This window comes from Gorilla gorilla, chromosome 16 (assembly GCF_029281585.2).
Source record: "Gorilla gorilla gorilla isolate KB3781 chromosome 16, NHGRI_mGorGor1-v2.1_pri, whole genome shotgun sequence".
Classification (NCBI taxonomy): Eukaryota; Metazoa; Chordata; class Mammalia; order Primates; family Hominidae; genus Gorilla; species Gorilla gorilla.
The window spans coordinates 32,780,185-32,793,244 of record NC_073240.2 but is presented as its reverse complement, the minus strand read 5'-3'; the positions used below and the strand labels follow the sequence as shown (position 1 = coordinate 32,793,244).

General features: G+C 37.3%; 1 protein-coding gene across 11 annotated transcripts in view; it reads right to left on the bottom strand.

The window, feature by feature from the left end:
- The window catches only part of MTMR10 (myotubularin related protein 10), a 58,767-nt gene that overhangs the window by 27,083 nt on the left and 18,624 nt on the right, over nt 1–13,060 (bottom strand). For all 11 annotated transcript variants that reach the window (XR_008671852.2, XM_055363199.2, XM_063698929.1 and 8 more), the window contains 2 exons: nt 7,856–7,946; nt 814–994 (listed from right to left, as the gene is read on the bottom strand). Coding sequence is in view for 10 of the 11 variants with exons in the window: in XM_055363200.2 (XP_055219175.1) it covers nt 814–994; nt 7,856–7,946 (272 nt within the window). In the remaining variant the exon portion in view is untranslated. The remainder of the gene's footprint in view (nt 1–813; nt 995–7,855; nt 7,947–13,060) is intronic.

The following is a 13,060-nucleotide window of genomic DNA, read 5'->3' as shown; positions in this document are numbered from 1 at the left end:
GAGAAAAGTTCGATAAAAGCAGAAAGACGATAGAATTAGAAGGTGAACAATCGCAATCCTTAGTGAAATAATGATCTGAGCAATGATCCTCCCTCCCAGTGCAAAACTATTTTTGGGAGCTCAAACCATGATATAAGAGGGGAACTTTTACTGAGTGGATCAGGTTGACACCCTCTAAGCCCACTGGTCGTCAGGATTACAATAAGAGACACAGCCAGCCAGCCTGAGATGGGATGTGACTCCACAGGAGAACACAGAACCACCTAATGAAACATTCTTGCCAAAAGTACTGAACCTGAATCCAATTAAGCCTCTGTTGCTAACATTTTAAAGGAAATATTAGAGACAGAGGAACACACTACGGGACACCCTGGGGATAAAACCAGCAATATCTACAATGTGGAAAATTCTAGGGAACAAATGACCTGGTTTGTCAACAAATAGTAGGTAAAAAAGAGGTGGGAGGAGACTGTTGTAGATTTAAAGGCCTAAGAGACATATTAAGCAAATTCAATGTGAAGACTTTAGATCCTGATATGAACAAACCAACTGTAAAACACCAGTTACAAGATATAATGCAATAAACACTGACTACTGATGACATTAAGGAATTACTATCAACTTCTTTTAAGGGACACCGTAATTTATATTAATAAGCCTTGATCTTTAAAATAAAATATTTATTAAAACATTATTAAAAACAAATATTCCATTAACCACAACTCGAAAGTCATCAATGACAACAAGAGTTGGATGATTATTCATAGGGAAGTGACTTCCAGCCATATATAACATTGCTAAAATTGTACTTACCAAGTGGATATCATGTAACCCTCGTTAATAGAACAAACTCTCCACCCAGAAGCACCTGTCCTCTTGATTTCTCTGTCCCAATCCGAGTAAGTTTCAAAGAGTGGAGTTTTCTGGCTGCTGCCACCACCAGCTCCATTACCTCCTCCTCCATCTCCTGAGGGAATTCCATTAATTTTGTTTGCTGTAGGAAAAAGCAACATTATGAATTTTAACAGTCACATTTTCCCCAGCATTCCCTCTTCTCTGAGCCTCCTGTCACATGCATACTCTGATGTGCTGTCTCTAACCTGCTTCACCTTCCAAGTCTCTCCAAGAACTGTCTTGCCCTTTCCATTTAAAAATAACTTTTCTTTTTTTTTGACGGAGTCTCGTTCTGTCGCCCAGGCTGGAATGCACTGGCATGATCTCGGCTGACTGCAACCTCTGCCCCCCGGGTTCAAGCTATTCTCCTGCCTCAGCCTCTTGAGTAGCTGGGATTACAGGCACCTGCCACCATGCACCATGTCCAGCTAATTTTTGTATTTTTAATAGAGACAGGGTTTCACCATGTTGGCCAGGCTGCTCTTGAACTCCTGACCTCAGGTGCCCCACCTGCCTTGGCCTCCCAAAGTGCTGGGATTACAGGCATGAGCCACCACGCCTGGCCTAAAAATAACTCATTTAGTCTTTTCCTTATCCAGCTCTTTCACAACTCCGTAAAACAGCTTTGATTTTTCTCTCCTTCTACTGGCTCTATCTTCTCTGCCTTCAAACGTAAACAGGTCAGTCAACATGATATTGAAAACACTTTGATCACGCTGGACCACTCTAGCTACTATGCTATACATTTTTCTTCCTTCCTTTTCCTGACCACCTTCCCCCAGAATGAAGAATGGCTGCTGCCTAGATTTCCTCTCCATTTATTTTCTCTTTAATTTTCAATTGTCTTCCATCCCTACCATTCTAACAGAAACTATTCCTAACCCTTCCTCATCTCCGTCCCTAATTGTGGGGTAAGTCCATGTCATTTGATTATTTGCTCCACATATTTTGCCTGGAAAAATGAAACATCCAACAATCATCTCTGTCCTGAAGCCCTTCAAATCTTTAATTTTTCTAATACCAACTTCTCACCTACCTGCTCTTTTCTATCTGCTCATTAGAAAATTCTTGGTTTCCTGTATCTACTCGATTTTCCTTTGAAAAGCTCATCAGGTTCCTTGTGCTTTGCTAGAGTGCTGTTTCCACATGAAGATTACAGCAGGGCAGGCCTAGACTTGCATTTCCTTAGAAAGGAGCCTGCTCTGAGAGAGAAGTAATGCTATCTTCTGGGAGCATGCTCACAGCCTCAAGAGTGCCTGCAAAGTGATTATTGAGAAACAAGCTGTCCCACAAGTCAGCCAGATCTACCTTGGCAATATCTGGTGACAGATGGCACAACCCATTCTGGCCCAGGGTCTTTCTGCTGCAGGCTGCAACTGTGGCAAGTCTCCCAGCTGGCATCCCCAATGGAATATTCTGCTGCATTTAAACCAGCCAGCAGCTTACCACAAGACACACTTCCCTAAAAAGATGTGTTCATGATGCTAGTCCCTTGCCTTAAACTTTCAATAAGCTCATTTTCCAACCAAATCAAGCAAACCTAAATGGCTTCTCTTGGCCTTAGAGATCCCTCACGTAACTTATCTGACCTTCATTTCCCATTTTCCTCTGCAGCCATGCACTACCCTCCAATGTCCCATGAACATGTCATGCCCATTCCTACTGATTATTCATTAATTCCTGGTATAAGACAGGTATTTTCTGAGAACTCCCCATGTGCTAATGCCTGAGAGCAAAAAGATGATTAAGATTGTATCTCTATCTTGAAAGCATTAATAAGTGTGATAATCACAGAGTACCAGATGTCTGAGTGCAATGAGGATGCAAAAGAGAAGGCCCCTAACTCTCGCTGCAGAGAGAGGCTGGGGCAGGAAAAGCTTCATGACTTGACCACAACTAAAGAGAGTTCTAAGGAACAAGTCAAAAGTTGCCAGGTAGCTGGTGAGGAGGAGGTAGGCATGCTAGACAGAGAAGAACTTTAAAAAGATGGTGTAACTGTGTAACATCAAGTAACTAAATACAGCTAGAGCATAGGGATTCAAGAGGTGGTGGAAGAGAGGTGGGAAATTAAATAGGGCCTAGACTCTAGTATGTTTCCCAAAAAAGTAACTTCTAGCCACACAAGCCCATTTAAATTCAAACTGAAATGAAAATTAAATAAAATTAAAAATTCAGTCCATCAATTGCACTAGCCACATTTCAAGTACTTAACAGCCACATGTGGCTAGTGGCTTTAGTGGCTGCCCTACTTCCATCACTGGACGGTGCTGCTCCAGATTACGGAGGGGCTATGTTAGGAATTTGGACTCCTCTTAAGTGGTATCAGAATTATCCAGTGATTCTGATTTTAACAAAGCTCATTAAAAAGTAAAATGTTGCTGGGCGCGGTGGCTCATGCCTGTAATCCCAACACTTTGGGAGGCCGAGGTAGGCGGATCACAAGGTCAGGAGATCGAGACCATCTTGGCTAACACGGTAAAACCCTGTCTCTATTAAAAATACTAAAAAAAAAAAATAAGCCGGGTGTGGCGGCACGTGCCTGTAGTCCCAGCTACTCAGGAGGCTGAGGCAGGAGAATGGTGTGAACCTCGGAGGCAGAGCTTGCAGTGAGCTGAGATCGTACCAGTGCACTCCAGCCTGGGCGACACAGCGAGACTCTGTCTCAAAAATAAATAGACAGATAGATAGACAGATAGATAGATAGACAGATAGATAGATAGATAGATAGTAAAATGCTCATTCTAAGCCCACATCCTAGAGTCCCACTCCATCTCAGGGCCTTCTCTGGAGTAACACAACTAAAAAGCGTGTCTGTGAGAAGGAAGACTTAGGAGTTATGATCTCTCCAGAACACAAAACCTGCATATGGAATTTTTGGCAAAGCCCACTCTATACAGTGTTCCAGTGCACCAAAACAAAGAAAGCTATTCAATATTAGAAAATCTAAGTAATTCATCATATGACTACATTAAAGACGAAAAAGGCTATATGAATGACTAGCTCTGTAAGTGCAGAAAAACATATGATAGATACCTGTTTATGACTTAAAAAAAAAAAAACCCAACGTTAGCAAGTTTGGAATAAAAGGGAATTTCCTTAACTGGATAGAGGGTGTTTATCAAAAAGACATAGCTAAGAGCATCTTCATTAAAAGCGGGAAGTGAAATGATGCCTGCTAATATTACTGCTATTCAACACTGAACCAGCAGTCCTAGCCAAACAATAAAACCACCACCACCAAAAAAGAATTATAAAAAACACACTCAAAATTTTAACAGTTACGTAAAACAGTTTGGTGACTGAGTCTAGCAGCACTGAATACTTTTTAGTGTTTTGGGTTGCAGACTTTAATAAGCTAGGCTAAGAATGTGCTGTTGTTTATGAGATTGTTTCTCTGGCCAAATTTTGTTTCAAGATCTAACTTACACAAAATTTTCTAAACATAAAATGAGAACATCTATATTTTCTAAGCATAAAGTGAGATCCTCTATTGGTTGTTATTTTTTCCATTTCTCTTGTTCAAATCCTGTACTTTTCTAAACAACTGGGACTAGGTCTTTTATATGTTCTATATCATCTTCAGTTAGAGCTCATTACAGAATGTGTAATGTATACTCAATCTGGTTTTATAGTCCAGAAATTTGAATGCTTTCCAAAGTTCAAAAGACCTGATATGGCAGTGGCCTGCTCTGTGAGTGGATCGCTATGAGGAGCTGGACCAACAGTGGAAGGTGGGTCATCTCAGGGAGACCTGGCTCCGCTGACCGCTACCTGACTGAGGTTTTATGACATGCCTCCACAGCAGACTAAGAGTGAAATAGATATTATATGCTCCTGACCTTGGCTATCTTCTGTGACAGTACAAAAGTCTAATCCTATACTATTGGGGTTATTTTAGATAATTTCCACTGAATTGGCCAATTGATATCTAGAATGGCTTCAAGCAACAGAAAATACAAGTCATCAATATATGAAAAGAAAGCCCATCACTCTGATGATACTGCAGAAATTAGAAGTCACAAAGGAATAAGGTAAAAAGAGGACTGTGAGTATTAATCAGTTCAAAAGCATGAGTCAACAAAGTGGTTCTTAACTGGGAGATTCTGACCTGTGCTGGAGCCAACATGGCTGCATTTCTAAAGGTTCCTCCAGTAATCCTGATGTATACAGCTGGCTGGAACCACCAATATTCAACAATCATTTATAGCTATTCTGAGAATCTTAAGCAACAAAGTTTAAAAATTCCTATACTGTTTCAAATGGATTGTGTACCTTGTGTTTTTCAAATAGGCATTTTAAGGAAAATCTAATAACAAGATCTATGTTAATAAAAAGGATAAAATTAAATGTCACTGAAAATGTACAACTTCTGTGTGAAATTTCATTACAACTTCAGATTACATCACAGCATCTGTAAGCAGGATGTCTGTCATGAAGCAGTTGCTGACACTAGGCTGCAGATAACTTCATGAAACTTTCAATATTTTTGGTCCAGAAGCATAATCTGACATCTTATCAATTCTATAAGAAAGATGAATCTGTACTTTTTTGACGTTATTTGCCCAATAATAATCTGACTGATGAAAACAGAGTCCTCATGGTTTCTTTAAAGTTAAAAGAGAAAAAACAGAATCATTGTTCTTGTTTGTGCTAGTAGTATCTCCTGGGGTGTTTGTGCAAAGCGATGTTCCAAAGCCTGGGTGCTACACATCTTACTTTACTCCAGGATATTCACAGAAGTGTTGGGATGACTGCAGGACCTTTCAGAGATGGCTTTTCCTCATGTGATACTGAATATGAATGAAAACCTGAGTGACTAAGGCCAGCTAAAATATCATTTTCTCAGATAACTGCAGGGGAGCTCCTCCAACTTTGGATCTTATTTGTGCAAACAGCTTTGTCACCTACCTGCCTGCAAAAAGGACTTCTTTAATCCAGCCAATGAATCAAGGTGTCATCCAGAAGTTCAAGAGTGGATGAGTGGGCATCTTTCACTCACAAATTAATGAATTCTGACTGCAGTGTGTGGAAATTTCAGGCTCCTTTTGATCTTAAAGATGCAGTATTTATGCTTCTGTAACAGCATGGAAGGATATTAAAGGATGTTACCCTACGAGGAATCTTAACAAAACTATGGCCAGTGTTATGTTTATGAAGTACTTGTCAAAGGAGGAGTCTGAAGGATGTAATATAAAAAAGCATCCCTGAATATTTTCAGTATTAATCATCAAATTTTATCAATAAGCTATATAAGAAGAAATAGAGGAACTGAATGATGTAGATTTTAAAATTCCAGTAGTAGAAGACCTGTGGGTGGATAAACTAAAGTACTGTAAACCAGAGATGCCCACAAGGTATGAATGAAGAAAAATGTGGAAAGTAACTGAAGCAGGCATCAGGTTACCAACTGTATAATGAAGTTTACTGTCTTTGCTGAGCCCAAGTCACTACATTACTGTAGAAGTTATGGATCTGTAAACTGAAATGAATCATTTCTATCAGAAAAATAGCAGCATGAAGAACTGGTCTGTATCATGAACAGTTGAGCAGGAATCAAAGACTCACTCCTACAACTCTTGCAACTCTGGGTGAGGATCTTATTGAAGATAACCTTGATCACTGTTCTGTAGCTTGATGATGATCCCAAGGAGTGTTTACCTAATAGTGCAGGATCTGTATACTTTATTTTTAGACAGTAAGTGAATTTACTTAATATTAATAAACTTCAAAAAATAATTGTATTGCTTAAGCCTCAGTTACAATTATGTATATATCGATAAGAAAAATTAAGTTACAAATACTTTTGTTATACAATTTCTATAAATATAATACTGTATGATAAAAGCTGCTCTGCAAAGCATTATTTTCATATATTATCTCTACAGTATTTTCTTTTTTTTTTTTTTTTGGTCCTCTCAGTGCTTAACAGAAAGGTAGGTATCTTTTAAACTAAGGAAAATTTACTTATACACATGCATCTTCAGATACCATACACTGATAACATTTTAATGTATTTACAATATAGTGTTGCTGGAATATACTTTTATTATGCCAGTTATTTAAATTACTACCATATGTTTCGTGGTAACAAAATATAAAATTTCAGCACAATTAATAATTTGTATGGCCCAGACCATGCTGGGTGAATGGATTTTTCATTATAAATACACAGCTGATTTATTTTTCTTGCTTAAATAAAAGAACACAGGCTTCGCTCAGTTAACTGACGTGCAGTCACTAACTGACAATGGGGCTAACAGGAGACATGGCTCTTTGTTTTTCTCTCTCCTTTTAAGAGATTTTTAAAAATTGTTTATTAAAATTACATTTGTACGAAACAGAATGTACAGAATTGCATGATCATCTGGAATCTTCCTTGGTCATGTCATGACTGTCAGATATATAGACAAAACTATTTACTTTCACAAAAGCTGTCTAGAATATACTTGTCCTTGGAAAAATGCTCATCTTCCTTTCATCAGTATTACTCAGAAATAGAAACTCAGTATTCTGAGAATCTTAATGAAGTCTACAAAAAGTTTTTAATCACTTTAGCTTTCGCATGAAATCACACCTTGCCAGAAAAGATTATGCTTTTAATATATCTTTTAGTTTTCTGCCAGTTTTCTTAAAAGATAAGATTACTTTAACTCAAGCTATCAATTAAAAAGGGTGGGTTATATATTCTTCATCATAAAATACAAGCCAATGACTGGAGATTAAATATCTGACATAACTTATAAGCCCATATTCATAGCATTAAAGGTTCTTCCTGGTAACTTGTCAAGAAATAATCTGACAAACTATTGGCTCTTTTAGCATGTAGTGCTTACTTCTCTAAGGTATGAAGCTAGTAATTCTACAATCATTAAAGCTCATGTACTTGGAGGCTTCCGGTAAACATAAGAGTAAAATTTACACATGTAAAATTAGTCACAATATTTAATATTTTCATATTTACCTGAATTGTGGTATTTTTTCCCAACATATTCAAATGCAAAGAGTAGCTGGAGGTCTGTTGGCTGGGAATAATGAGCTATTGCAAGGCATACCTAGGAAAAATTCTACATTTAGAATTTGATTTTAACACACTTAGTTAAATGAAATGTACAATAAGGCCTTGGGCACTGGGAGTATCATCTTGGGGCAGTGATTATAGATACTATTTACATGTTTTTCTGTTGACCTAGAATATAAAAGAGCTCCTTAAGGCCAGGTATCTCATTCACTGTCATGCCCTCAAGACACTGTTTATCTTTAGCTAGCACATGGCAAGTATTCAGTAAGTATTTGCTGAGTTAAATTTTAATTGGAAAGTAATTTTAGTCCAATAAAGAAAGCTTCAAACTAAAGAAGCATTCTCCAAAAAGGCAGTGACTACATGTCCACTCCAAAAAAGGAAGAAAAAAGTTTCATTTTTGGTGGACTATAAAGGATTAATATAAGGCATGAAACTTTAAAGTTTACGCCTCATGGATTTAAAAATCTAAATAGAGAAACATAATTACAAAAAATTAAAATTAGCAAGAAACTCCAAAAATGCATGGGTGGCTCAAAGAGGTACATCAAAAAAACAATAAACACACACACACACACACACACACACACACACACACACACACACACACAAACTGTGTTTAAGTAAAATGGTTTGGGACTGTGTGCCCTGTGGTGGAAAACGTGCGGGCTTTAGAATCAAACAGATCAGGGGGCTTGAATCCTAGCTCTGTCAAGTACTTGCTACATAACATGTGTGAAGTCATTTCCTCTTTTCTAGCCTCAGTTTGCTCACTTGTAAAACGAAAGTAATACCTAGGCTGTGGTAAGAATTAACAAGCTTAATGCAGGCTAGGCCTTTGGAGGAGCTCCATATATGGAAATATGGCTGTTATTATTCTCAACTGCTGCTAGATAGAATGAAGGGTGGTGCTCTAGGCTTACAAACCCTGGTATCACTAGAATGTGGGAGAAAATGCTCTTCAGTGAGCAAAGATGAAAGAAGAAATTTAAGACATATGCAAGGAAAACATAGCAGAAAAACCTACTTTAAAAGATTAAATATTATTTAGAAGGTAAAGCGTAAGTTAAGGCAGAATGATATACTTTTGACAGTGAGTAAGAAAAGTCAATTGTTAGTTCATGTCAAATTAGTGGTGTTTGGTGTGGGTTGATGCACATTTCATTAACCAGTAAGCATGTGTCAACTTGTTTAAACTACATTTTAGAAGTCTTCTATAGAATAAATGTTTCCTGTCTCACTAAGTTAAAATATACAAACAAGGGGACAGAATTTGTCATTAGTTTTGACCAAAAAGAAAAAAAAAACCTGCTTCTTGAAACTTACGTGGTATCTCGATTTCTCAATACCTATAGGAGAGCTTTCTATGATGGTCCCACTTGCAAAATTTAGGAGCCCATTATCTATAATCCCATTCCTAATCTTTTTAACAGTTTTCCTTAAAGCATTTCTAGCAGCAAAACTACTGAAATCTGTAGCTTGAAAAAGTTCTCATCCTTCCTATTCGTTTGGGCACCGTTGATAAACTATGTTGCACTTTTCTCTAGACATTTTTCATAGTTGTCCATTTTGCTACATTGCCATAGCCACATCCTTAGGCCATACTCACCTTATGGCACCTCTGAGAGCTTCCTTACATTCTAGAAATCTACAAACTTAAGGATTACCTTCTAACGATGTAATTTTGACTAACAATTTTGCTCTCCTGATAATCTGCTGTGGTTCCCAGACATCTGCATAACAAATTAAATCTCCTCATTCTTGATTCTTCACAAAACTGGCTCTCCTCACCAGGTAACTATACCTTCCCAATATTCCCTCCGCAATCTCAGGTCAGAGAAAAACAGGTTTGAACACATTCTGTCTGACTTAGCCCCAGCCATCTCCACTGTCACACTCTTTGCTTGGAAAATCCTACTCCTCTTAGCCAACTATGCTTTCTTGGAAACTGTCATGTCTGTTCAACACTACTCTCTTCACAAGCCTTCCTAGAGGGAGCCAATTTCAGAGTATTAATTCCAGAAACCCATAACAACAGTTTCAATATAAAGTGTCTCTTTAGTTAATTGTGCTTATTTTGCTTTACTTCCAAGGTATTCACATAATAGTTATGATGTGGATGAAAAGTAGGATATAGGTGGTTGTTATACTTCTACCATGAAGGTTAATTCCTTAAGGATAAATGACACATTTCACATTGATTTAACAAATATTTACTGAGTACCTACAATGTTGTAAGCCCTAGAGATGCAGTGAACAAAACAGACACTAATCCCTGTCCTCATGAAGCTTACATTCTAGTGGGAAGACAGACACTAAACAAGATAAAGAGAAAAAATACAGAAAGTTAGATAACTATGAATGCTAAAAGAGAAAAATAATACAGCAGGGAAGGGGAATATGAAGTGTTACAGTGAGAAGAGGGAGACAGGCTAAAAAGTAGAGAAGGAGACCAAGAAAGACCTCTCTGCACAGACTTGAGTAAAGATCTGAAGATGTCTGCACTTTGCAGCACCACTTCAGTAGCTTTCTGATGGTGCTCTGTGTCGAACAGTGGCTACACTAATATTCACTGACAAAAGTAGTTACCAACATATTAAGGAAAATGCTCCAAGCCAATAATAATAATACTAATGTCTATCACATTCTCCAAAACAATTAGAAAGCAGTTACATGCTCTTTTTGTTTACAGAAAAGAAATTCACAGATCATTGATCATGGACATCCTTTTTTTGTGGCCATGAGGCAAAAAAGAAATAAAGCCTATTTTCAAGGCAAAACCCAACACAGCGTATTTTTTAAAAGCCCCTTAAAAATAGCACAATATCACATTAGGTTAGGAAACAAATGAGTATGTCCAAAAGCATCTACATTGAAAGAAGTCTATAAAAATATTGTAAAACTGCAAGTCAGTTGAATTACTCGTTGATTTTTTTGGGGTGGCAGAACTCGAACTAAATACATTGTTTTTCAGTAGTGAATTTCAAGTGTATAACTTATGTTCATATGACCTAAGTAAGGGGCCTCTTTGGACACACAGACTAAGGCACATACAAACTTGTGTACCTGGATTGTCTTCATGTTGCTACTGTGGAACACTCTGAGAAGAGAAAGCCAGGGCCCCATTCTTTGCACTTTTACATACACACTATTTTAAAAACCTAAGTCCAAATTCCTACCTTTCATCCTAAGAGTTTTTGAAAGATCTGAAATACTTCATTTGTCCTGGCTACCATAGGAAATGAAGAAAATGTTGATATTAAAGACATTAAATTACGGCAAATATTTTATTGGAGAAAAAGAAGTAAACTACTTTTAAATCAATTTTTGGACCAAAGCTGATAATCTTCTCTGGACAGAAGCCAGAAGTACCCACAGTGGATGGTTTCTTTCCTAAGATCACCTGGGGTGCAGTACTGAAGAAGCTCAAATCCAGGAAACACTCAAACCTCATTAAGTTCTATCTCATTTGCAAACAAAAGTGGTTTATTTCTGTGGCCTGAAAGCCACCAAAAAACAGTACCAGATTCAAGTCAAAAATGACAGTTCATAAAAAGGCCAACTTGTTCTTTAATCAGATGAATGGAATTCACTTCTATAAAGTATTCCTGAAGAAGTGATTCACAACCAACTAATCATAGAACAAAGTGGAGACAAAAGGCATGTATTTCACTTGTCACTCATGTGTATCTATATATTTATCTTTATCTACACAGACAGATATATAGATAAATCATTAAAAAGAACCTTTATTATTTTGCCCTTCGGTTTTGAGCAAAGGTTCTGCAAAAGAAAATGGTGGTTCTAAGTTGCTGTGAGGTTAGATGTCCAATTCTGCACCATCAGATTCCTTCTTTCTTTATACAGACCTTTCCCAAATATCACTATTTTCCTGTGACAGCTCAAGGATAATGAGGATGAATATTAATGAGTACAAGTGCCCAAAGCAATCTAATTTTGTCATAATACAATTGAAACAACACCAACAAGACAACCAGAAGGGTTCAGAACATTTAACAAAATGTGAACCAATTTAGTATTTTTGAATTTCATTTTTCAAAACAAAAACATAAATGGCTTAGGTATTTCAAAATGAATCAACGGTTTACCCACCAGAGAACTCCAAACATGCATTTCATCATTTTAAAGCAACTGATAAAATAGCAAAGCATTTTCCAGAGAAAACAGTATTCCAAGCTTCCAGGAGGTAAAAATGAGCCATAATTTCCTAACTGCTACCGAATTTTAGATGAAAACTTTTCACTTGAAATAAAAGAATATGCCATAATTTTTGTTTTTAACTCACAAAGCCGTCAAGCTTTGGTAGCCACATACAACTTAACCCTGTTTGAAATGCGTAAATCCCAAAAAAACTATTTATATTCTCATTGCATCTATTTTTTTTTCCTGCACCCTCCCCTGCCCTGCAACCCCCGTGGCTATACAAAAGACAGAGACTCACATGCTTTTTATATTTTAGGATACTGGGAAAAAGATTTTTGTCTGAAACTTGGTCTTAGGAAAGGGCATATGAGGGACTGGCTTGTTTTGTGCAGACGGTTTAGTAAGGCCCTCTTCATGAACCAGCAGCACAACACATAGGGGATATTCTGAATTTCCACAGCACTTATTATGCTCTGTTCATCTGGAAATCAACTATTTGTGTAGTTGATTTTATGCTGCCACTTTGTACCATTACTTTTCATTTGTTCATGCTTTATCTTCTTCACTAGATTTAAGTTCTCTAGGGCAAGAAACTGCATCTTACCCTTCTTTCTATCTGCAAAATTTAGCACACTGCCTCAACATGAAAAATGACCAACAAGTACTACAGATGGTTCAAGAACTAGGCCAAATAATTATTATTTCCACTCATTAAAATAGTGTCAACTGAAAAATACAGTAAAAGAGGGAGAATTTAACTTTCCGAAAGAGATCCGGTCAATTGCATCAATTTCTTCCTTAGGAATATGCTGTCGTAACTCAATCTAGCAAGTTCTGTGATGTCCCTAATCTTGAGATGCTACACATCTTAAGGTTTTCATAAGCAGGTCTTTGATGCTTTGATCAATTAAATTACAAATATAAATAAGCTTGAGGAATTAACCTGTCTGAAATATTTTATGTACAGTCTAATACATCATGAAT